This window comes from Tubulanus polymorphus, chromosome 3, assembly GCF_964204645.1.
Source record: "Tubulanus polymorphus chromosome 3, tnTubPoly1.2, whole genome shotgun sequence".
NCBI classification, from domain to species: domain Eukaryota; kingdom Metazoa; phylum Nemertea; class Palaeonemertea; order Tubulaniformes; family Tubulanidae; genus Tubulanus; species Tubulanus polymorphus.
In genome coordinates this window covers 12,401,531-12,425,029 of record NC_134027.1, presented here as the reverse complement: position 1 = coordinate 12,425,029, position 23,499 = coordinate 12,401,531, and the positions used below count along the sequence as shown (strand labels likewise).

Here is a 23,499-nt window from a genome sequence, read left to right as displayed (position 1 = left end):
TTGTATAAATGTAGCTACAGTTCGTGATGGCTCGTTATAAGTAAGTTCGAATTGTCTATCAACCTGAACACCAACAATAATATCAGGATATGAATACTTGAAAGTGAAATGGAGTCGACATTATTGACGCATGAGAAGAACTGCGATACATGGAATAACACGCTTGCAATATACGAGGATGCGAGAATGTAAGATTTGAAATGAACTATGACATTTCAAATGATCAATATCAACGTCGTGTGGCAGACACGACAAAGCTGTTGAGAGAGATGACAGCGCACAGAGATTCATCTAAATTCAGATAATTCACTGGCTGCACTAATTTCTTCTTTCGACCAAATAGAATATTCCATTTTCCGGGTTCAGATTCTATCGCCATGCAACATAACTGCACACAGCGTATTGTGAAATTGTGATGAGAATAATGAACACTTTTAGACCATAGTTGATGATAACAACTACTCTTATCAAAACATGCATGTTCATTCAATTAAAAAAATTCGCATTGTATTAGTCAATTTGTTCAAATTTGTCTTTACAATGAACACAAAACAGGGATGCACAGAAGATGAGATAAGTAGCAACTATTTTTATCCTGTCTCAAGGATAGGAATTCAACATCAAATAATTTAATACTGAATGCGTAGGAAGGCGGGTATCTATTCATAAAACTCCAGATTTCAAATACAGTGTGGCCGGCGTTAGTTACTTACTTTTTCTAAATGCATGTTTTTTGTAAGCGTCTCCTCGAGCATACGCTGTAGCTTTCGGTTCATCTCTTTCAAATTCTCATCCCCTTTATCTTTCACAAAATCCATTACTCGTTTCAACGTAATTTTCTCTTGAGATGGCGACTGCGGATGATTATCTAGAATTACAAAAGCATACCATATATGTGCTGAGAATTGCTTTTTAAATCTATCGAAAAGAGTTCATATGAGAGAGAATTATGTTAGATTCAATAAAAGGTATCAGTGGTGAGTTTCAGGGACCAGTTCTTAAATTTTGCCTGAGATGAACTCGAGTGATTCAATAGTTTTAACATGTCCACAAAACTGGCCTCAAAACTTCACAGCATGATTACTTGAAACAGTGACAAAAAGGGTTCGCAAAAATACTTTATAAGTAACATCAAAAACTTTATCTAAAATGAAATGACCACCAATGTTCCTCTCCATTATCTAAGTAATTTCTGAATACATTTCTAAGTTTATCTCATTTAGAAATCACAAAATATTTGCACTGAAGACTGCAATTTGATCGAAAGGTCAGAAAATAAATTATGTATATAATCTAAATAATATTGATTTGAATATTCTATGATTCAAACATTGTAGAGAAATTCACAGAATACTTATTTAAGTACACTTAAAAAAAAAAATTTCCCTTGAGAATCAGACAGTAGCATTGCAATGAACAATCCAATGGTTTTAACTGATTTATTAATGCTCGGTATAGGTTACATTGCACGTCAGTATTGTTTTCAGTATCTACAGAGATGGGCTTAGCACCTTGGCAAGCACTTAAGAATTTGGATCCAGATTTTTTTCGCAACCTTTTTTTTTAAAAAATTTGCTTTGATCAATTGCTATTGCAATTAAAATGATTAAAGCCAGCAGTCATATTTGGCAAAATGATAATTTTATCTATTTCTAAATTTACTTAACAAATCTGTCAAACCTGTGTTGCATTTTTCAGATTAAATCTGTATTGTATATCAGTATTACAATATCTTGGTTTTACGATATTTGTATCACGATACCAGTTACGTCTTACCTACGAGCAATTGATAATTGCTCGTAGGTCTTACTCAGTTATATGTAACTCAGTACTGGTAGAATGAATATGATTGTATTGAGCTTACAATGAAGTGTATAATGCATTCAGCATACTCCTCAGTTAAATCTACCGAATCGTCTAACAAAATTATCTATACTGGTCAAATGTCGTATGATACTGAATATTCGTTCGTTTGAGTTACAGGTTTCTTAGCCTTGAAGAACTAGGAACCCTTATCATCCCTTACCAGTCTTTATAATAGATATTAATATAATTGTAATAGGTGCATTGTTAAAATATCACATTTTGTATATCACAAATATTTTTGCAGTCTATCGTTTGTTGAAACCTCCACCCTTGTCAGACCTGTAGCTTGCGACTAACTCTGAGAAAAGTCAGGGTCACTTTTCATGTTTTGTCAGTAGAAAATTGATTTAGAAAATTGAAAATATCTTCATATATTCAGCGTTTTGATCAGCCTACTGATAATGGAATTAAAAGATGAAAACGGCATAAGTTCTAAAAAGTTTCTCTGAATAGGTTATACATTTAGCTAGAACTTTTTCTTAGGCACCTTCGCTCTATACCACATAAGTTGGTATACATTGTCAAAGGGAACCCTCAATTGGGCTAATTTATTGGGACAATGGCTGGGGTCGAGGGGTAGTAAATGTATAGTTGCCTGGCACTTGAAGGGTTAAGCACAATTTCAATGTTAAGTACATAGGCCTTTGCCTTCATTCGATTTTTTCGAATACTAAATCCTAAATACTAAATCACTCAATCAACTATCATGTTCACATCCCAATCAAATTCAATTTTGCTTCCGCTCTGACAAATTAGACACCGTTGTCTAGGGTTTGAATCCGCTACACACCAATTCAGATTGAAATTTTATTGAGTAATACTTTAATCATTTCTAATATCTAATTAATACCCAGAAGTGCTGGAGATGATTCGAAAAATTTCGAAATAATTCAACCTCAGTCTCAGGGGCATACTGCTCTAGTGGGTCTACATCCCAGAGCAGTGTATCATTAGATACTATTTCACGAATTTATCATTCATTTAATATTTCACAGATTTCCGTTTCAGTAGAGATAAAATTAATTACTAATCACATCAATACACCATGATGCAATGTACTTGCAGAGTCCATCAATTTATACACCGCCATGCGGTATAGAAGCACTGAAAGGGTTAAAACCTGTTTGAACCCTGTGATTTAGAAGGCAATTCTTAGGGTCATATATAATGATACATATCATTTCTGTATTTATCCTTAAAGTTTGAGTCAATGATGCTACTAGGCAGAAAACTTGTTATCACTTTTTTGCTGCTATATTTCTGAATTCAATTTTTAAATGAGCTAACGACCTTTGTAATATTCTTTGCACCATGATGTATTGGATCGACGATGATCCGGTAAGGCGCTAATAATGCTGACGTATCAGCTATTAAATTACTGAGAAATGTGAGTAATATGACATTTTAACTGAACACCTACACATCAGCTGCAATGACAAGACCACTGACATGTTTTTCATGATAATGGTTAATGTCAATAAGGAACAAACAATATTGAATTCCTAGTGTATTTGTAAGGCATCGCCATAACAGTAAAAATCTGTTAGTTCTCCATCAAAAATCAGAGTTCTTCACAAGCAATCATTGAACTCTTTACATGTGATTAGAGCTCTTCATGAGCAGGTTGAAAATGAGCACTCATGATTTTGAGGAATCATGGGAGTTCTTGTGGAGGGCTTGAATATTTGTAAGGGGTAAATTCTTGAAGGCAATTATACCCGCATACATCACATTCATGAAAATGAAAGAAAAAACTCAAATTTTTCGTCACATTCATTGAAGTATAATTAATTGATTAGTAAAGCAGATGTATAAATTGAATAAACTAGATAGTAGAACATCGCAAAAAATAAACTACAAACCGTAATGGAATCAATGGGGAGTCAATCCACATAACCAGCTATCCCACCAAATGGCGTGATGAGCAGTAGGTCCTCAGTTGTCAAAATGATTTCATCCTGAATGAACTTCGAACTGGATTTTTAGACTCCCGAATCCATACATTATCACAGCACCCACCAAATATACAATACTTTCATTCTTCTACTCGGACATCGGTATAGTTATCATAAATAATGGATTCATTATAAGCCTTCACGCAATGTAATTCAGACTGATCTAAAATTGGTCCGGTCCAATCTATACCAGACCAAGTGTTCACACAAGGAAAAATTACATTCCAAATTGGTCCGGTCCATTTTAGACCTGTCAAATTTGGGTCCGGTTCAAATTTTGGAATGGACTAAATCTGTGCGTGTGGACAGAAACTGGTACCAGGTCAAGTCTAAATCGTACTCTTGCGGTATGAATTCAATTGTATTAAACTTGTCACCAATTCGTTGTCAAGCTGATTAATATAGTTTTTATATTTCATATGATTTCTGTATTGCCTAAAAGTTAATGTTTATGCTGAGGGATTATTATTAGGGTTTTCTGTTTCTTCACAGAAAACCCTATTGAAATTCGCGTGATTATTATTATTTTTTTTTTCCCTTTTCCACATAGTTTTTGTTAAAAGTGTAAAGGCTTCCTTACCTTACCGCTGTCGCCGATACAATCCGTATGATATCCTTCAGCTCACTTCAATCTCCAGATACTGCATGGGAATTTTGATAAATCCACGTCATAAAGGCACTGTCGAGCCGTAAACATCGGAAATTTGGCTCCATTCAATTAGTAGCCATGTTGTGTTTTCTTACCGATATTTCTCTCTTCTTTTCGAGGAAGAGCTATCGAATAATTCCCTCTCTTCTCCACAATCAATTTCAAAGTCAATTTTATGAATTTATTGCTCAGCGGGTCCGAGTCCAAGAGTTTACGAGTCCGGCGTTCGCGTGTCTGACAGGTTTACGGGCATTTGTTTGTTACCTCTTTAATATTTTTGATTTCTTGTTATTCCGGTTATTTTATTTAAGTATATTGCTGATCAGTTCATGTAACCAAAAGCATCAATAAACAGACTTTGAATTGATCAAGTTTAAATCAAGGTCGTTGATTCGCGGAAGGCTACTAGAATTACGTTCGTCTTTGTCTCAGAGAGAAAACAAACGACAGAAAAGTATCAGGTGATTATCGATAGCCTACAACGGTACACGGTACACACAGTTGACAAACAGTGTTAGGCCTGTGCCGGTTGGTGCGTACTGGGACTAAATATACTGGTTGGTCAGTTGGTTCGGTTGTGAAGTGTGGAAGCTAAGATTATAAGAAAGCCTACCGGTATTTATTTGTCTATAGGCCTATTATATAGAAGCCAATACCATTTTAAGTACGTAGTTGTTAACCGCACGTGACTGTACGGTGATCTCCACAGGTTAACCGCGTACGTGAGGTCCCTACTAAGTCTATAATGCCATACGTGAGTTCCTAGTAGCCAATACCATTTTAAGTACGAAACTGTAACGCGTACGTGACTGTACGGTGATATCCACAGGTTAACCTTACGTGAGTTCCCTAAAAACGCTGTACGTGAGTTCCTATAATCTGCAAACGCGCATGCGTAAAAGAATAGAGTTTGGGTTAGGTGAGGCTAGGCTATTTGTAAATCAAATTTCATCCACCCACCAGTTACGTTCTGTGGTACAGTGGGTAAATCACTGGACTACTACTGGATTTTTTTTTCGTTTGGTTTCGAATCCCAATATTGCAAGTCTGAGCGTCAACGTACTCACATATGGCTAACCTGTAGAAATCACCGTACAGTCACGTACAGGTAACAACAGCGTTTTAAGTATTAAGTGAGTACGACAAGCCTACCATGCCTATGTACTACAAACACAACTTTTTCCCTCTCGTCGGCCCTACAGTGATGTTACTATAACTGGTGCCATTATAATATGGATAGGATTTGGTCAGGACTAGCCTAAAGTCTAATTCAGTCTATGTACTAATTCACTCGATAGGCCTATTTTTAAAACAATACAGTGAAATATTCACACGCAGAAAGGCTAATTGATTTGAGCCATGTGATTAAGTTTGGCCAGGCCTTCTCTGACCTGCTGACATTAATAGTCAAACCAAAACGTTCATGTGGTCACGGCTTGTATTACCAGAAATCATTGTAGGCCTGTACATTTTGCTGTTCGTAGGTTTGGTATACCGATTTCTCCATTCTTGACTGATAAGTGTACGGTACAGCTGTACGCATTATATAATTGTTCCAATGGGAATAGGGCCTATTGATTGGGCTTATTATTTCCTGCTTTAGAGTACTGAAATAAACCTAATGTCCATTCAAATATCCAACATCGGTGAAAGTTTGATTAATACTGTATACATGTACTGTAGGTTTTCATGTTGTATGAATATTTTGCAGTTCAAATGGGTATGATGCTAAATTCCAATGTCAAACGCATGAAGTTAGATGGTCAAGGACAGTCAACACCAAGATATCTCACTTCGACCGATGTTGTACCATAGAAGATCTGATTCTTTCAACTCAAGGAAAGTGATTCAACACGATCGACATAACACTGGAATAGGTTTGCAGTAACTAACCGTTCATTTCATTTAGTCCTATGTACTTTTTAGCCAATTTGGATTTGATTGTAATTGAAACTCTGGAACTGTTAACAAAAGACAAGTAAGACAAGTTGAAAAAACACAAGTTATGCTTGATTCTCATGTTCAAATTTAATTCAAATTTATTTTATTACATCATATTTACAAAGCATATCATTGGTTCATACAGTAATAAAAATTAGGGCAGAACAAATATTATTACAGAAACTCCAAAAAGGCAATGAATTTCTATGACTAAATGAACATTATTTTTAGCCCACTTGGGACTTTAGTCCCAGCGGGCTATTGCGTTCACTTTTCGTCCGTCGTCCGTCCGTAGACGGAAATCAGTTATTTTAGGAAGTTTTGAAGACGCTTCAATGTAATGTCTTGATATTTGGGTTTCACATGTATCTACCCTAGACACATCTTCAGCTCAAAAACTGGCCCTGTCAGAATCAAGATGGCCGACTGGCAGCCATTGTTGTTCGCCAAAATCAACACTTTTTACACATTTTTGAACTTTTTGAGGGAAATTTTGAAGATGCTTTGATCAATTACCTTGATCTTTCCGATATATGTGAATGCCCCTGGGCCCATCAGCATAACAAAAATTGGGATACGGACTCAAGATGGCCGTCCTATGACCTTTTTTAGTGCCCAAAAATGTCAATTTTGGCCCGAATTCTGAGTTTGCCATTTCTCATTGCAATTTGTGATGGGTATTCTTTGAAAAGGGATGTTTTATACCTTTGATACCTGAATTGTTAGATTGTTGAGCATTTGGAACCACTTCCCAAGTGGGCATGGTGTCCCTGGACCCCTAGTTCTAATAACTCAGATCAAGAGTGACTCTCCCGTTTATTAGGAAACTTACGCAACTAGTGGAATAGGTTTGATTTACACACATGTTGCAGGTATCAATTGTTTATCACTGTAGAATTTGTAATCCATAAAAGCCAAAATCAACATCAGCCGGAAACCCAGACCAAATAAATTCATAATTTATTGATTGAATCTACACTACAATATATGTATTTATTCAAATATTTCAATAAAAACATTAACTTCTTAAATCTAATCTATTCTAAATCATAATACGTTCTTATCTGTGAATTCACTCAATCTATCGGCTCAGCAGGTGCTTAAGATCAGTTCTTAATAGGACAGATCCATTTTTAAGGATGGTGATAATACAGTATCATGATGTTTGAATGCCAAAATAAGTGCCTGGTCAAATATATTAATATTTGTGATTGTACGTCCACGTATGTTCGGTTTCAAAGCTGAATCATATTTGACGTTTACACAGTGGTTGCATATTAGGTTCGAATCTGTCAATGCATTTTATTCTATGTATCGATATTTCAATTTACTACAATTCCCATCATTCTGAATGGCTTTACAGAAAACCCGTCATCGCTGCTTTGCAGCTATATTTTAATTTAAAATCTCAGCATGCATTGCTCACTGAGTATATATCCTTTTTAATTGTATGGAATATTACCTAAATTCTATCATAGATTGATGTGTCCAGATATATGATAAACTGCTATCATCAAAATTTTTCAAAAAGACTGCCAGGGACTCATAAATCTCACATTAGATATAACAGAAACATCTTGCGGGCCCAGTCATAACAATCCATAGCCAATTCAGCAAAATGTGTGCGAACAGACATTCGGATTTGGACCGGACCTATTTTAGACTGGTCTTAAGCTGTGTCCTGTGAACACAGCTTAAGAGAAAAATTCATTCAGATTAAATTTAAATGAAATCAATATGGATGGCCAACTATCTACTAGCGACTTCTGGTGGATCCTCGCCTGCCATACATGGAATCCACAATTGCCTCAGTTGTACAGCAGGTACCCCATTGGAAAATCCTTTGTTTTGCTGAAAAGTGAAGCCCTAAGTGGGCTAAAATGCCTTAAAGTTGAAGATCTATGCACGCAACATATGCTAATCATTTATTAATAACAATAATATACGAACTGAAAGGACAGACATAGGCCTAAAGAATATTGATGTAATTTATTCAACACACCCAATTTTGAAATCCGTCTACATGACTTTAACCCTCCTTCTCATCTGAAGATTATTTGCTTTGAGAAAATGTTGACTTTTGAAATTCTCCCTTACTTATAACAAAAAAGTCTTGAAATAATTTGCTTCAATCAAATAGGAGAGCTATGTTGAGGGCTCACCAATGATTATGGATTGGTACTAGATCATCTTAAGGCTGGCTTATGTCGACAAGCAACGCAACGCAACTAGGTTTATCGCCGATAAGCGGCAACTAGCAGCCTAAGAGAGGCCGCCAGTTGCTGCTCTATCGGTTCGACATGAGCCGGCTTGTGACGGCAACCCGAAGCCTACCGACTTGTCGCAAGCCGTATCCGGCCAGTTGCCCATGTTCTACTCCGGCTTACGGTAGGCGGACAGTTGCTTTCGATCAACCGACATAAGCTCATCTGCGACGCGACGGAACTGATCGCAGGGGTTCCAGCCAATAAGAGACCGCATATACATAGTACAAATTATGACCGCTAGTTAGCGTCATTCGTAATTAGTCATAAACTTTCAAATTCAAGTAGTTCAAGACGTAAAACAAACCTTCAGCATGGCAGATGACCGGACCGAAGATCTAGAAATGAAATTAGTAGAACTATGGTGTAAGCGACCATCTTTATATAATGTCGCTAGCACATTGTAATCAAAACAGTATCAGAAAGATAAAGATCCTAAAGAAATAGCTTTTCTAATAGAAATATATTTCCCAATAATTCAAAATAATTCAAATTTATTCTCGAAGTGCTTATCACGTGACCATTTGAGCCGTTGCATTTGCCAGTAATCGTAACCGACATAAGCATGGAAGCAACAAGGAGGATCTCGTATCCCGCTAGTCGGCCTCAGTTACTGCGAATCGGGGCGCAGTCGACATAAGCTAGGCTGCGATCGCAGTTGCTCTCAGTTGCGTCGGTGGGAGTCTGTAGGCGTCGCTTTGCTTGTCGACATAAGCCAGCCTTTAGCCTCCGTGGTTGGCAAAACACCATCTGTGGCTGTTTGCATCTTTAGGGTTAATTCAAGTAAAAGCCTCATATCAGTAAATATAGCAGAGGGAGTACCGGTGCTTGACAACGCTAGCATAGACACACCTATAGCTCTAGATAACATATTTCATTGATTAAATTGATTTACGATTCTTGTTGATTGCAAAGGTGATAATCAATATCTAAAAACAGTATACCAGGCGTAGCTATTTAACAATATAAATAGAAAAACACACCTTTATTCAAGAAAATTGATTCGTTTTTCAATCAGAATGATGATCAAAATGAAATGTTATCAGGAATTCAATTAGAATTTTTAGGGGTAGGGGACTAGGGCTTTCTATGATGCATTTACGAAGTGAAATAAAGCATAGTGTAAATCTTGGAAAATCCACTCGCGCCCATAGTGAACCCTGTCTTCGGGGGTTCAATTTTCGTGAAAACACAACTTTTATAAAGTTCACAAGCGAAAAGCAGGTAATTTAAGTCGGGGGTCCTGGGAACTGCCCCACAGAATTTTAGGAAATAAGATGCAAAAGAAGCAATCTGACTGCTTGGGATATATTGAGGGTGAACACGGATGAAATTCTTACGGTTCATCAAATTTCCGGGTCCGCAGAAATTATTGGCCATGCAATTTGGCCCAGAATCGAAGTTCAGCGCAGAAGCATACATTTCAGAACGAACAAATTGTGCCAACAATGTGTGAATTTTTTACGTCGGTATCAGGACAGACCTTCATCTGCCTTTGTTTAGACCCCCCTAAATACGAGCCTGCTGCAACAACTGAATAGACTCACACTGATTTGCAAAATACAACCCATCAGAGTTAATACACACTGAGAAGGACGCACTTATTCGGATAAGAGAGAGCGAAGTCTATTTTTAGTAAGTTATTGGTTTTATATTGACACACGACAGAAGCGGTTATTACTGTTAAGCACCTGCTTCAATACCACGGATTCAAATTGGATTTCTGTAATACACGCCACATAATACCCGAAGAGCTTGTCATCATCGCAGGCATTGAAACTATATTCGTGCAGATTATTAAATCAACCTATTATTCAAAATCTATCCAAAAAAAATAAGAAAAACCCGGCGACAACAATCGAAAACAATTTATTCCCCTTTCATTCCTGTTGACTTTTAATGAAATGTATGTATTCCAGATGGAACTAATCTCGCAAAGCTTACCAAGGATTAAGACAATCGTTTAAACAACAAATTCAGATGATAATTTCTCCATTATCAACCATTAATGATCTTTTGCGCAAAAAATTTTAAGCCGATTTCAATCAATTGTTGTTTCTACTCAGGTTTCGAATGATTAATCTCAATAGCATATATGTACGATGTACTGGATATATTCACCGCTCTATACGGGAAGCTCGGACATAGCAAACAATCATTCCCAGCAGACAAATATTTCGACATCGAATATCTAGTAAATGTCATTTGAGTTGTAATTGCGTACATAAGATACTATGCTATCAATCCAGTAGCAAAGGATACGATAGTACAAAAAAGTGTTAGTCAGGCTTTAAGAGGCTTGAAAGATATCATCTCTAAGCGCGTAAGCCCCATATATTCAGCTTTTATGGCACGAGATATGGTTTATGTCGGTTTATGGTATATTGTATTAGCACTATATTATATATGTGACGGTATTACATGTATCACTCATGACAGTACTCTAGCTAAAACCATAATCATATGGACCTGATGCTTACGGATGACATTTTATGCCATCATTATTGGTATCATGCAAGTGCAGATAGATCATCTGTTCATTTGGTGATAAAATCAGAATAGATGTGTCCCGTTGTTAGGATTATCTATAGGACCCTTTTTCTTGAGCCTGAACAGATTTGCGTGAATTTACTACCAACGGGAATCAGTGATTGAATTTCTTATTAACATAGTTGTTAAAAACTTATAGTTCAAATTCAGCACGCGCACACAACACTTATCTGATATGATTGAGGCTTTAAAATCAGGAGCAATTACTCATATCAACTCCAAACAAGGCAAAGATTTAAAAAATCCCTGGCATGGAAGTTTGATAGTTACATTCCAGGAATTGTTTATGGATGAAATGTTCGATTACATGGGTTTTACAAATCCGATGATTTTCTTCAAGTAAGGCTATAAATTATCATGCTACATACACAATATCGTCGGTCCAGATGATTGAGGACTGCGATGAAAGTGTACGCACACTACAGACAACAAGCAATATATACCAATTTAAATGCAGTTAATGGTTGTATGCAAGCTACGAACAACAGGTGTACTTATTGATAAGCACCCTTAAACGATTTTGACAACTTTCCTCATTCATTTGAAAGATGTAAGTTACAAACATCTGCAGTCCTTCAGTGGATTTTATGAGGCTTAATGGCAATTGTTGGCAATATTTAATCGTATGCTAAGTATTGTTGCTAAATAGTCTGCCTTTATTCCATTTGAACAACTCGAATTGTATTCGTTAATCTAAATTATTTGTTACATATTATTTGTTGTCTGTTGCCAGCGTTTCACCGTGAAACACTTACTTTTGGGATGATCACAGGCCACAACATCGACTGTAAAACAATTACAAACATCAAACCATAATAAGAAAGGCTTTTCAGACTTGACAGAAAAACAGTAGAGAGAAGCGCGCAGAATAAAAGTGTAAGATATCAAAGGGTGCATGTTTCTCAAACCCCATACAGTTTACTAGTTGTATAATGAAGTGGAGTAAATGTTTTCAGAATGATAAATTTAGCCTTAGATTTAATTTTAAATCAAACCCTTTCCCCTGATTCTTGATTCCTGAGTCGAGAGCATGCAATGGCATCTACAGAATCCAATTCTCGACTGTAATCACATTTCGTATCTATCATCAGAAAACCATCCAATGTGGGGTGTAAGTTGGCTGTACAGTATTTCATTTCAACACACCCAACTGCTAAATGCCATTCTGGCCGATTTAATATACGTCAGAAAAACTATTTCGTTCTATCTAAAAGAACCCTTTCATGAAAATTTGACATGAAGAAGGGATCCAGTGAAATGTAAAATGGATAACACGAAATTTTAGGGAAATTTTTTGCCCAGCAATGAATAAACTCTAGTGCCCTTCAGACACCAATCGCAAAGTGAATGTACTTTTTTTCTATCTTTGGGAAAAATTGCTCTCCATGCGAAACCTTTAATTTCATTCTGTAATAACCAGTTGATCTACCTTTATTAAGGATCGATATGTTCAGTAAGGATTTTGCTTTCAGAAAAAAACAATTTTTCCTACAGTTTCTTTTGTTTTCATTTATCAGCAATAGTATACTCGGCATACACTCGCGTAATGCTAAAAAAAAAACGCTCCGCAGACGCTCCAAGACATTGCTATGATGTCATCAACTATTCATTAGCATAACACAACACTGTAGGCGGAGCCACATTACGTGCCACCGAAGCTGTGTTTCAGCATTAAGCAATCGATTCTCGATAAATACGGTAATCGCTTATAGATGAAAACAAAAACAAGTTTTTGTGAATTCATGATTTATTTCTGAATGCAAAATCCTTACTGAATGAACTGATGCATATAAACAGAACAACTGATTTTTAATGAAATTACCGATCAATACGTCAAATGGAAAGCATGTTTGACAAACGGTAGCTTGAATTTTTCGAAAATTTGCTATAATTTTGTAATGTGAGTAATGAAACATCTTGAGGAAAAACACACAGCAAAAATAAAATAGGAATATAGGAATTTGAAATTAATTGCTGCACACAAATAACTTAAAAACTTAAACTTTTTTCAAGGTAGCACATGAATTACATAAGCTTAGCTCAATCGACAACTGCAAGCTGTTCTGAGAATTTGACCACTCAGAGGATTGCTATGACAGGAGATGAGAAGCAATTTTCAAGGGGAAACATTTGTATTATGTGATTTGTCCAATTGCGACCATTGAACAGTAGAAATATGCTGCAGCACTTTGGATAACGAATCCAGGCAGCTACATGTCGGACATTGTCAAGTGTAATGCCGGTTCACTAAGAACTCCAAATTTCCGGCTGCGCAGAATGATCTGGAGACGACGTATCAAACAAGACACAGCCATTTGGCCCACATTTCAATGAGAAATCCTCATTTTCTAAGGGCCAAGCCACTTCCACAGAAGTCGCCATAATGAGTATCACATGATAATTATCCGCCCACTCATTGGCTAGTCGATGAAATACTTGTCACTTGATGTCTCCAGCAACCACACACAGCAACTCAGATTGATCTATGAGCAATTTCTCAATGATGAATGCAAGTGATTTCCCACTGCCCAATTTCAAACATGTACGATATTAGGCGAGTTGGGGCAAATCAATTTGTTAACAAGCAATTTCTCTCTCCTGTTAGCCCAGATGAGATTTTTTTTCTCTTTGACTCATATGTTGCTCGAGAGTTGCTTGAAAAAGTTGCCGGTCTGCACCAGGCATTAATGACAAATGAACTCGAGTCACAATTGTTTAAGAACCTTAGTTGAGAGACTTACCAATTCTACTTTCCATTACATAGTGCTCAATGACTGCAGTTTTCTGTAACAAATCCTCGGCCATCGCTGCCGTACTTGCCTCCAGATGGGCAACACGTTCTTCAAAGTTCCACTTCTCCTGTTGTAATTCACTTACTCGGGAAATCAAGTCATTATTTTCCTGTTCTAACTGACCGGGTGATGTCATTTCTGCATCATTTGGCGATGACTACAATACAAAGCATCATTTATTAGTAATCATTTAGTCTATACATGAGAAGTAAATGCATCATTCACATGAGATTTCAGATTTTAAGAATATGTCTTTGTCAACACAAGAGAATCAATTGATTTTGAAAAATTTTATAAAGATCAGCAGGACAATTGACTTGAGGAAGCACATGAACTACTTTGCTTATAGATAAAGAGTCAATTTTGTCGAAACAAATTCATTTTCAATCAATGTCTTCTTGATACAAATTCATCATTCAAGCTACCAAAAAGATTGATTTATATTGTCAATGTTTAAATGATCACATCCTGGTGGAATCCTTGACTGCCACAGTAGGGCATTCCTTTGGTCCAAGTGATCTAACCAATAAGTTAAGTTCCAAAAGGGGCAGCAGTATCAAGTTAAACAACATATTTTGTGGTACACTTACCGGTGAGTTGATACTTGTATTAGGTGTAAGATCTCGGCTGAATCCACTGGCACTCCATGATGAAATAGAACTGAAACATTAAGTCAAAATTGAATAGAAACTAGACTCAAAGGCCTTAAAGGGACAAAACCTTACATGATCATTCAATCATCAAATAGGCATCCAAGGACACCATGCTGGGCATGTGGGCATGATCAATATTTCTGATATGCTAAGAAATGTCACAATATTCAATGCCGGCTGGTCAATCGACACAGATAATCAATGACGTTAAGCATCAACATAATTGAGCGTCACAGATAATGTCATGGGATTCAACTTTGCAATTGATTCTTTTAGAAAAATATACTTCTTGAAATGAAAAATTTATTACAACCAAATTTTCAACTCCCTGTTGTGGGGAGAAAAATAACATAATTCCAAGTGAGGAGATTTATCTTATGAGGGTGCAAATAATTCATAACTAGAGGACCAAAGGTCCTGTTCTCTCAAGGTCCTGATTACATAATCACAGTAAAAATACAAGGGGTCCAGGGGCACAATGCCTACTTGAGAAGTGGTGTGAAATGCTCAACTATGTGACAATTTCAATATTCAATGCCCCTCCCCAGTGAACATATTCTGAAACCAATGACATTGAAACTCACCACAATCATGGCAAATGTTATGAGCTACAATCATGCAATTGATTGTGGTAACAGAATATGCCTAGGTATTAATATATGGAAATATTCCGCTATTCAAAGCCCCCTGGTGAACACATACTGAAACCAGTGACCTTGAAACTCACAACAATCATAGAACATTTAAATATCAATTATCAATTGACTTGATGAATCTGAATGAATTGTTAATAAACTTTTATCTGAACAATTTTTTCAAAATATTTTGAGCAAGTATTATCACCATTCAACCCAACATATTGATAAATAATCTTGAATTGAAAATAACAACAACTAATCATTGCATTATTTTTAACCTCATTGACTGAATCTTTCAATGATTGTAAAATTGATATGTTTCACAGTAGACATACATGAAATGATACAAAAATACATAAAGACCTCTTTGCGTATTTTTGACGATACTAATAGCTCCTCCAGAGCTAAATATCAAGCCTATACTTTAAAAACCTCATGATATTTCCCTAAAAACACTCCCCATCTCTGAACAAGGACTGATGAGACTAATGCTGAGATCACACAAGTGTGTTTGGCCCATAACGACTGTTCACACGGGGGCCAAATGGGCTTGTGGCTATTTGGCCTAAGCCTAATTAGGCCCACGAAAAACGTTGGACCAGGCCCCGAACCAAATTTTAGCACGGGACAAATCTCTAATTAGGAACATGACAAATTTGACTGATTTGGCATCAATCAGGCCCGGCGATATATGCTCATACTTTGGTACTCTAGACGCGCAGCGCGATTCTGGAGTTTTTGTAAGCTGTACAAAAGATCACAAAAGATGAACCCGCGAGCAAACTGTTGCAGTAGGCCAGTCTAGACACTACAAGTGCCTGAAGAGGGGATTTTAAAGTGTTCTGTGCTAGGTTTTTCTTAACAAGTCCAATATTACAGATGTGGAAATATCAGGGATGAAAACAGCCCATATTTCGCACCTGAGTCTGGGATCTCTACCCAAAGATTACCCACCATGCAGAATTTTTTACGCTCAACAACTCACCTATTGTCACCTTTATATCGGTCAGATTCGACCGAAGCCCGGAACAAATCGTCCATAGCTGAAAAAAAAAGCATTCAAATTTCAGCAGTAGGTCAAGAGATCAAAAGAATTACATGAGCATTTACAGAAATATTTTGTTATGAGGAACTTTGTTTCATCAAACAATGGTGGCAAGAGGTTTCATATTTGCAATTGAATATGAAGAAAAATAAAGGACCATAGGTCCAGTAGGATTAACTGAGTACGGCTAAGTTTTGAGCACAAGAATCGAATAGTTCTGAGATTTGCAATAGGTAAAAAGATGAAATCTTGGTGCACTATGTAGTACCTATACATGTTCAACTTTGATGATATACACGGGTTTTCCCCACGACTCACTGGTACATGGCAGAATTTTTTATACTATGTTCTTTTCTTGATAATGACGCTACTGGGAAAGCCCTTCAGGATCTAACATTGAACTTGGATGCTGAAAGGCTTTCCCAGTGATGCTATTATCAAGAGACAAGGTCAAGCATCGATTAGAAGAATTGAGAAAATTTATAGAAATTTTGCACATATTCTCTCAGCACTTCCAAGCAACTAAGAGAGAGCTGACAGATGAAACCATACATATGAATTCCAATCCCTATCCCCTCCTAATGACAAAATAACACACTTATCTAATAAGCAAATCATGATATATATTGGGGTAGAAATCTGAAGCTAGAAAATCGGCTTATTGGCTGGAAAATACGGTAGATCAAAGGGTCTTCAAAATTTCCCTTCCATTGAAAACTTAAAAAGTGAGCCAATAAGACTTGTGTACAAATTGTGTATAATTAAGTATTTAACAGGGGAGAGCAAAAAATGGTAATTCCAATTTCATGTGAGATGTCCTATGACAGTACTCACAAATATCGACTATGTCAAAACTTTAAGTTTATTTACTGTTACTTATTACTATAGGCCCCTAATACCCGTTAATTTTTCCTAAAAAACAGATGACCGTCAATTGCATACCAATTAATTGATCGAAAGACCTGTATGATACTTTAAAGAGCACTTCCCAAAGTACATCTTAGATTTCAATCAGATATACCAAACCATAAAGATGCTACAGGCTTCCGAAAACAGACCAAAAAGAAAGGCCACACTTTGTGTCCAATCGACCCAACTTGTCTTGTGATGACAGACCCTAGGGCATATACATAGACTCTATACATATCAAACATCGAAATAATAACAAAGCTTATTCAACTGTGTATTCGAAGCATATTTCCCTTGAAAACATCAAAAATATACAAAAAGGTTGATTTTGGTAAACATTAATGGCTACCAGTTAGCCATCTTGATTCTGATCCGGCCAATTTTTTGGCTGCAGATGAGTCTAAGGTAGATAACAACCACAGGGTCTATGCCCCAAGTGGGCTTACAATATGACCAATATAACTAGTTTACATAAGGAAATATTACTGATATGTAATAATAATGCCCACATCATATAGAACTTACACTGGCGTTTATTTGGATCGGCTAACACTTCTTGTAATCTTTCCTGTAATTTTTCAGCACGTTTTCTCTCACTGTGCAGCTGCCTCTTCAGGTCCTTCAGCTACAAAAATAAAATGTTTCAATGACTACTTTAGTAGTTGAACCGAAGACCAAAATGTTGAACTTCCGGAACATTACAAGAGTAAATAAAGCAGCTGTTATATAGGAGCTCATTTTCATGTTTCACTTTTCATGGATCATTCGCGACCAATGACATGAATAATTTTTCTATTGAGCTGCTGTCAAACGCCTTTATTTCTTACTTCACATCCGTTCAGATTGTGGGAGAAGTTTTAGGTGAAAAGTGAATCATTCATTCCTATATAACAGCTGCCTATATTTCTAAAATGGTTGACAAATAATAGTTGTTTTTTTTTTCATCTTAAAATAGGATTCGTCCCTGTTATTTATTTGATGGGTAATTCTGTTTATGTTAGCTGACTAATATGGACACAAAAAACTATACCAGGGTTGCTCCTTTCTTTTCATGTATTTTCCTTTCTTCAACTTTGTCTTTTATTTCCTGAAATAAGTCACAAAAAATGATTAATATCCAGTAATTGGCTTGGTAAAGTAGATTTTCAAACCTTTAGTGTAAAACGTATAAGACTAATGGTAGACATAAGACTAGCTATTTTGGGCTACAATGCGTTACTTAAAGTGAAGGTTGATACTAAAGCAACTGAACCTATTTAGGAATCCATAAGCTCATTTCCATAATTTCATGATAATTTCATGAAAATTTCTTATATGTACTATAATACTGATTCATTGATATTTCAGGTGCATCAGGATTCTAGTATCTAAGTAAGTTGTGGCACTGCCAGCAGGGATAGTTCTGTGCATATGTCTTTGAGTAGCTAGAATCCTTGCGTGAAGAAACAAATGGCGGCGTACGTAAAACGTGGGCAACTCTCAGGATATGGCTATCAATGAATAGGTATGCATCGGGTTGCAACCCAAACCATCTTAGGTCAGGCGGATATGAAGACAACTGGCGGCATGCACTGCCAGTTGCTGATAATCTCAGTAGTGTCGGTACACATCCCGTCACAGCCCGACATCAGCTAGCCTTAAAAAGACATGATTGAGTGACTATCATAAACACATGTCATACAAACCATCCTCACCTGTTCCAGTTGAGCAATAGTCTGATCTTTAACGTCTAATTCTGCCTTCAATGACTCAATTTCATGTTCTAAAACCTATTAAGGAAACTAGGAGTCCAGGGACATGATGCCAAGTTGGTGAAATGCTCGAGAATTTGACAATTTCAATATTCAACACCTTCTGGGGGAAAAATGCAGTAATTAATGAGCTTGAAATGGATGAATTTCGGGCGGCAAAAAGGACATGATTTTGGTGGCCCACCTCATTAGATCTGATATCATATGAAACACTTGACTATTTACTACAAAACAACACAAACTTGTAAAAGTAAAATAAACTGGGAATGAGCTATTCTGTATCGTGATAAATTTGGATTTTCCCATGAATTTTCAGAGGAGTAATTAGACACTGCATAGTGAAATTCCTGAGTGCTAATCTGTTAACTATACTGAGTCAGTAAGTAACCAGTGTGAAAAAATTAGATTAGTGATTGTCAGTGCATGTCAACAGCTACTAATTCTAAATGTTCCCCTCCCAATGCAAAATATTCAACTGTCTACCTACTGCAGAGGGAAGAGGTTTTTAAGACATACCAGTCAGCTGTAGGTATGGACACAATATAGGTCAACCCAAATTCAAACGCAAAGCTAAGGAAATTAACCCTTCAAAATAGTTCTTCAGAAAACTAGGGGTCCAGGGACACCATGCCCACTTGGGAAGTGGTTTTAAATGCTCAACAATCTAACAATTTCAATATATAATGCCCCCTGGTGACCATATACAAATACCAATGACCTTGAAACCCACCACAATCATAGAACATGTCAGTAGCTACGATTTTGTAATAGATTGTGATAACAAAACATGCCTTGTTACCAATGTAATATGGAAATACTTAGTTACTCTACTATTCAACACCCCCAGGTGACCATATGCAAAACCCAATGACTCACCACAATTATAGTACATGCCATGAACTACAACTTTGCAATTGATCATGGTAACAAAATATGCCTAGGTACCAATCTAATGAGAAGATACTAAGTTATTCTACTATTCAACGCCCCCTGGTGACCATATAGAATAACTAATGTCCTTAAAACTCACTTCAATCATAGACAATGTCATGAGCTACAACTTTGCAATTGATTGTGGTAGCAAAATATGCATAGGTATAAATATAATATAATACGTATATATACGTTATTGTATATTCAACACCCCTGGTGGCCATATACAAAAACCAATGACCTTGAAACTTATCAAAATTCTAAAACACATTATGAGCTACAACTTTCCAATTGATTGTGGTAACAAAATATGCTTAGGTATCAATATAATGTGGAACAAGAAAATTAATTCTAATTAATTATTTGACGCCTGTGAAAAAAATGTAGAATTTCTGGGATAAGCTAATGTGGATTTGCAAATGAGATTTGGCGATTGGGTAGATGATACTTCGACTGTAGTAGTGGTTTGATTTTAAATTGAAAATTGTCAATAATGGTCTGCAACTTTATTGCCTCCATGGTTTAAGAAAGAGCTCTTCTGATGTCTGCTTCATTATGACTTCGAGCATATTGTGTGGCCTAGCCAACCGGCCTGGACCCCGGGCCCGGGTTTGGCTGTCACTCGATATCCTAAAAATTGAGTCTTGAGTCTGGATTGACGTAGACATTGTCATTTAATATAACTTGTTTATGTTATTCTGTATGAATTACCCGTCTGTCTTGTATGTTGTATTTTCTTATTTTAAAATTTGTAACTTTATTGAATTTGGGAATTTTATCACAGAATTTTATATGTAATAAGGATCAATAAAGAATTGAATTGAATTGTCACCTAATACACTTGCCATCAGAGGACGCGGAGCCGTATATAACAGCTATGCTATTATAAATTGCTTATCTCATGAAACCTGCATACCCCTAATATTGAACATATTTTCTAAAACATTTGAATATTGAAATAATATGTTTAGACATTTTTATATTGACCACTTGTAGCCAGTGATGAAATTCACGCCGGCCCTACACAGATTGTAGATAGCTTCGTCATTCCACCTGCATCCCCATGTCAGGGTCTGACTTTTATATCAGACTTCCGCATCGTGTATACATCGGCCATTTAATGTCATGAGCAACAACTTTGCAATTGATTGTGGTTACAAAATATGCACAGGTACAAATGTAATATAGAAATAAAAGTTATTGTATTATCCAACGCCCCCTGGTGGCCATATACAATGACCAAAATCATAGAACACGTCATGAGCTACAACTTTCCAATCGATTGTAGTAACACAATATGCTTAGGTATCAACATAATGTGAAAAAACTTTTTCCCACCTCCAAATGAGTACTGATGACACCAAGATGGCCGCCAATTGCGTCATAATTGGCTGATCAAGAATACCTGTCTTGGGTATAAAACATCCCTTTCCAAAGAATACCCATCACATATTACAATGAGAAATGGCAAACCAGTAGGAAACTACGGGACCAAGAATTTCGGCAAAAATTAACATTTTTGGGCACTAAAAAGGTCACCGGACGGCCATCTTGAGTCCGATCAACCCAATTTTTCTTGCCAAGCTGATGGGTCCTTCGGGGTATCAAATATAAACGAAAGATCAAGGTAATTGATTAAAGCGTCTTCAAAATTTCCCTAAAAAATTCACTCAAAAAGTTGAAAAATGTGTAAAAAGTGCTGATTTTGGCGAACAACAATGGCTGCCAGTCGGCCATCTTGATTCTGACAGGGTTTTTGGGCTGAAGATGTGGCTAGGGTAGATACATGTGCAACCCAAATATCAAGTCATTACATTGAAGCATCCTCTAAACTACCCATAATAACTGGACTCCGTCTACGGACGAACGGACAGACGAATGGACGGACAACAGACAAAAAGTGAACGCAATAGCCCGCTGGGATTAAAGTCCCAAGTGAGCTCATAATTCTGATTTTGTGAGCACTTTCATATTTTCGAGTAGTTGAGCTCTTAAAAAGAGTAGAAACTACTGAAAGATAGTTGTCGTAGTCATGTCAGGACTGGATAGCCATATTAAGATTTTTGTGTAGGAGTTGCTCATGAAAAAATAGAAATTTCAACTAGCATTATACTGAACAACAAGTTTGGATATGAACGGGAAATTTTAGTTTTGTTACAGTTCCCCTTATTTTGCACCCATCATATAATCAAGAATACATTCACTTTTGCCATTGGCTAATGCTTAAGCTCCCTACTATCCATAAGGTTATACAATACCTGCAAACTGTTTGACTGTTTTTTTTCAAGTTGACTGATAGCTTCAACTTGTAACTGTTTCAGTTTCAGGATATCATCCTCTGCTTTTTTATTTGCTGCAGTGAGTAGGTCCTATAATGGAATGGACATTTAGATGTGCTGTTAATCAGCCATCAATAAGTGTTGAAAAAATAATATGAGGATAATAAAAAAACAAGAAGAAACTATGATATAAGTGACCTCGGTTTCTTTCAAGCTTCGTTCAAGCCATCCTTTAGCTTCTTCCAGCGATGCAACTGATGATTTCAATTCTTCAACTTTCAGTTTGGTCTTCTCAAGCTCTTTCGTCTTTTCCTATATCAAATTAACAATAATATGATTAGGGTCTATGCAAATTCTGAATTTGAAAATTGAACTGATCTTAATGATCTTGACTAAAATTCCCTGGCTTTCCTTTGATCTTTTTGTCAGATTACCACAGGGAACATTGATTCAGATCAACACATTGTTTCAAAAAAATAAGTTGTTCATGATGGGCATCAATAGCCAAAGCCAAAGTCTTTGTACGCATATTCACAGAAGCACTCGTTGGAAACATCTTTTGAAAAGATACTAGTTAAACCATACCTGAACTCAGTCTGAAGAATATTCATAAATAGGGTAAACAAACTGACAAAACTATGACTTTCAAAGGCTCTTCATTTGATTACACTAGAGGTCCAGGGTGACCATGCCTCATTATACTTAGGCTATACTAGAACCCCAAGGGGCACTATGGCCAGCCTGTCAGCTTATCATAAAATGGCAAATGATGCCAGGGATGAGAACGCCGACCTGTAAAATCCGCGGGTTATTTTTCTTGAGTGACATACGCGAACAGCTGACGGCTTAGCCGTCAGCACTAGCGAGCGCCGAAGGCGCGAAGCTATTTTGGGGGGGGTTTGGGCGCCCTCCCCCAAGAAAATTTTAGAAATTAAATACGTTTTCCGAGCACTTAGAGCGATCTCGAACCCATGAACGACTATTATATTTTGGAAGGTAATGGCTAGTTCCAATGTGGTACATCCTCATTTGATGACATTCAGCATCTCATGCATTACGGGTCGAGCCCTGAATTATTGCAGTAAAAATGCGCCGATGAATGCTCACTAAAAATCATCACCAAGTAGTGTATAATATCCGAAAGCGTTCGCCACACACACGCAGCAACAGTAAGTAGACCTATATACGTTACTACTGTTGCTGTGCGTGCGTGTCTGCAACCGATCGATAAAATACATACAAACTCATCGTAGTACAAATGTACATACAAAATC

The 23,499-nt window shown here is 36.7% G+C and overlaps 1 protein-coding gene across 6 annotated transcripts in view; it reads right to left on the bottom strand.

The window, feature by feature from the left end:
• LOC141902937 (GRIP1-associated protein 1-like) overlaps window positions 1-23,499 on the bottom strand; it is a 92,690-nt gene that overhangs the window by 17,328 nt on the left and 51,863 nt on the right. For 4 of the 6 annotated variants that reach the window (XM_074790910.1, XM_074790911.1, XM_074790913.1 and 1 more), the window contains 10 exons: window positions 22,424-22,537; window positions 22,205-22,315; window positions 18,957-19,031; window positions 18,293-18,349; window positions 17,788-17,887; window positions 16,294-16,351; window positions 14,608-14,677; window positions 13,967-14,174; window positions 11,981-12,010; window positions 714-868 (listed from right to left, as the gene is read on the bottom strand). In XM_074790910.1, coding sequence (XP_074647011.1) covers window positions 714-868; window positions 11,981-12,010; window positions 13,967-14,174; window positions 14,608-14,677; window positions 16,294-16,351; window positions 17,788-17,887; window positions 18,293-18,349; window positions 18,957-19,031; window positions 22,205-22,315; window positions 22,424-22,537 — 978 coding nt within the window. The remainder of the gene's footprint in view (window positions 1-713; window positions 869-11,980; window positions 12,011-13,966; window positions 14,175-14,607; window positions 14,678-16,293; window positions 16,352-17,787; window positions 17,888-18,292; window positions 18,350-18,956; window positions 19,032-22,204; window positions 22,316-22,423; window positions 22,538-23,499) is intronic. The other 2 variants (XM_074790912.1, XM_074790915.1) reach the window with 1 other exon arrangement.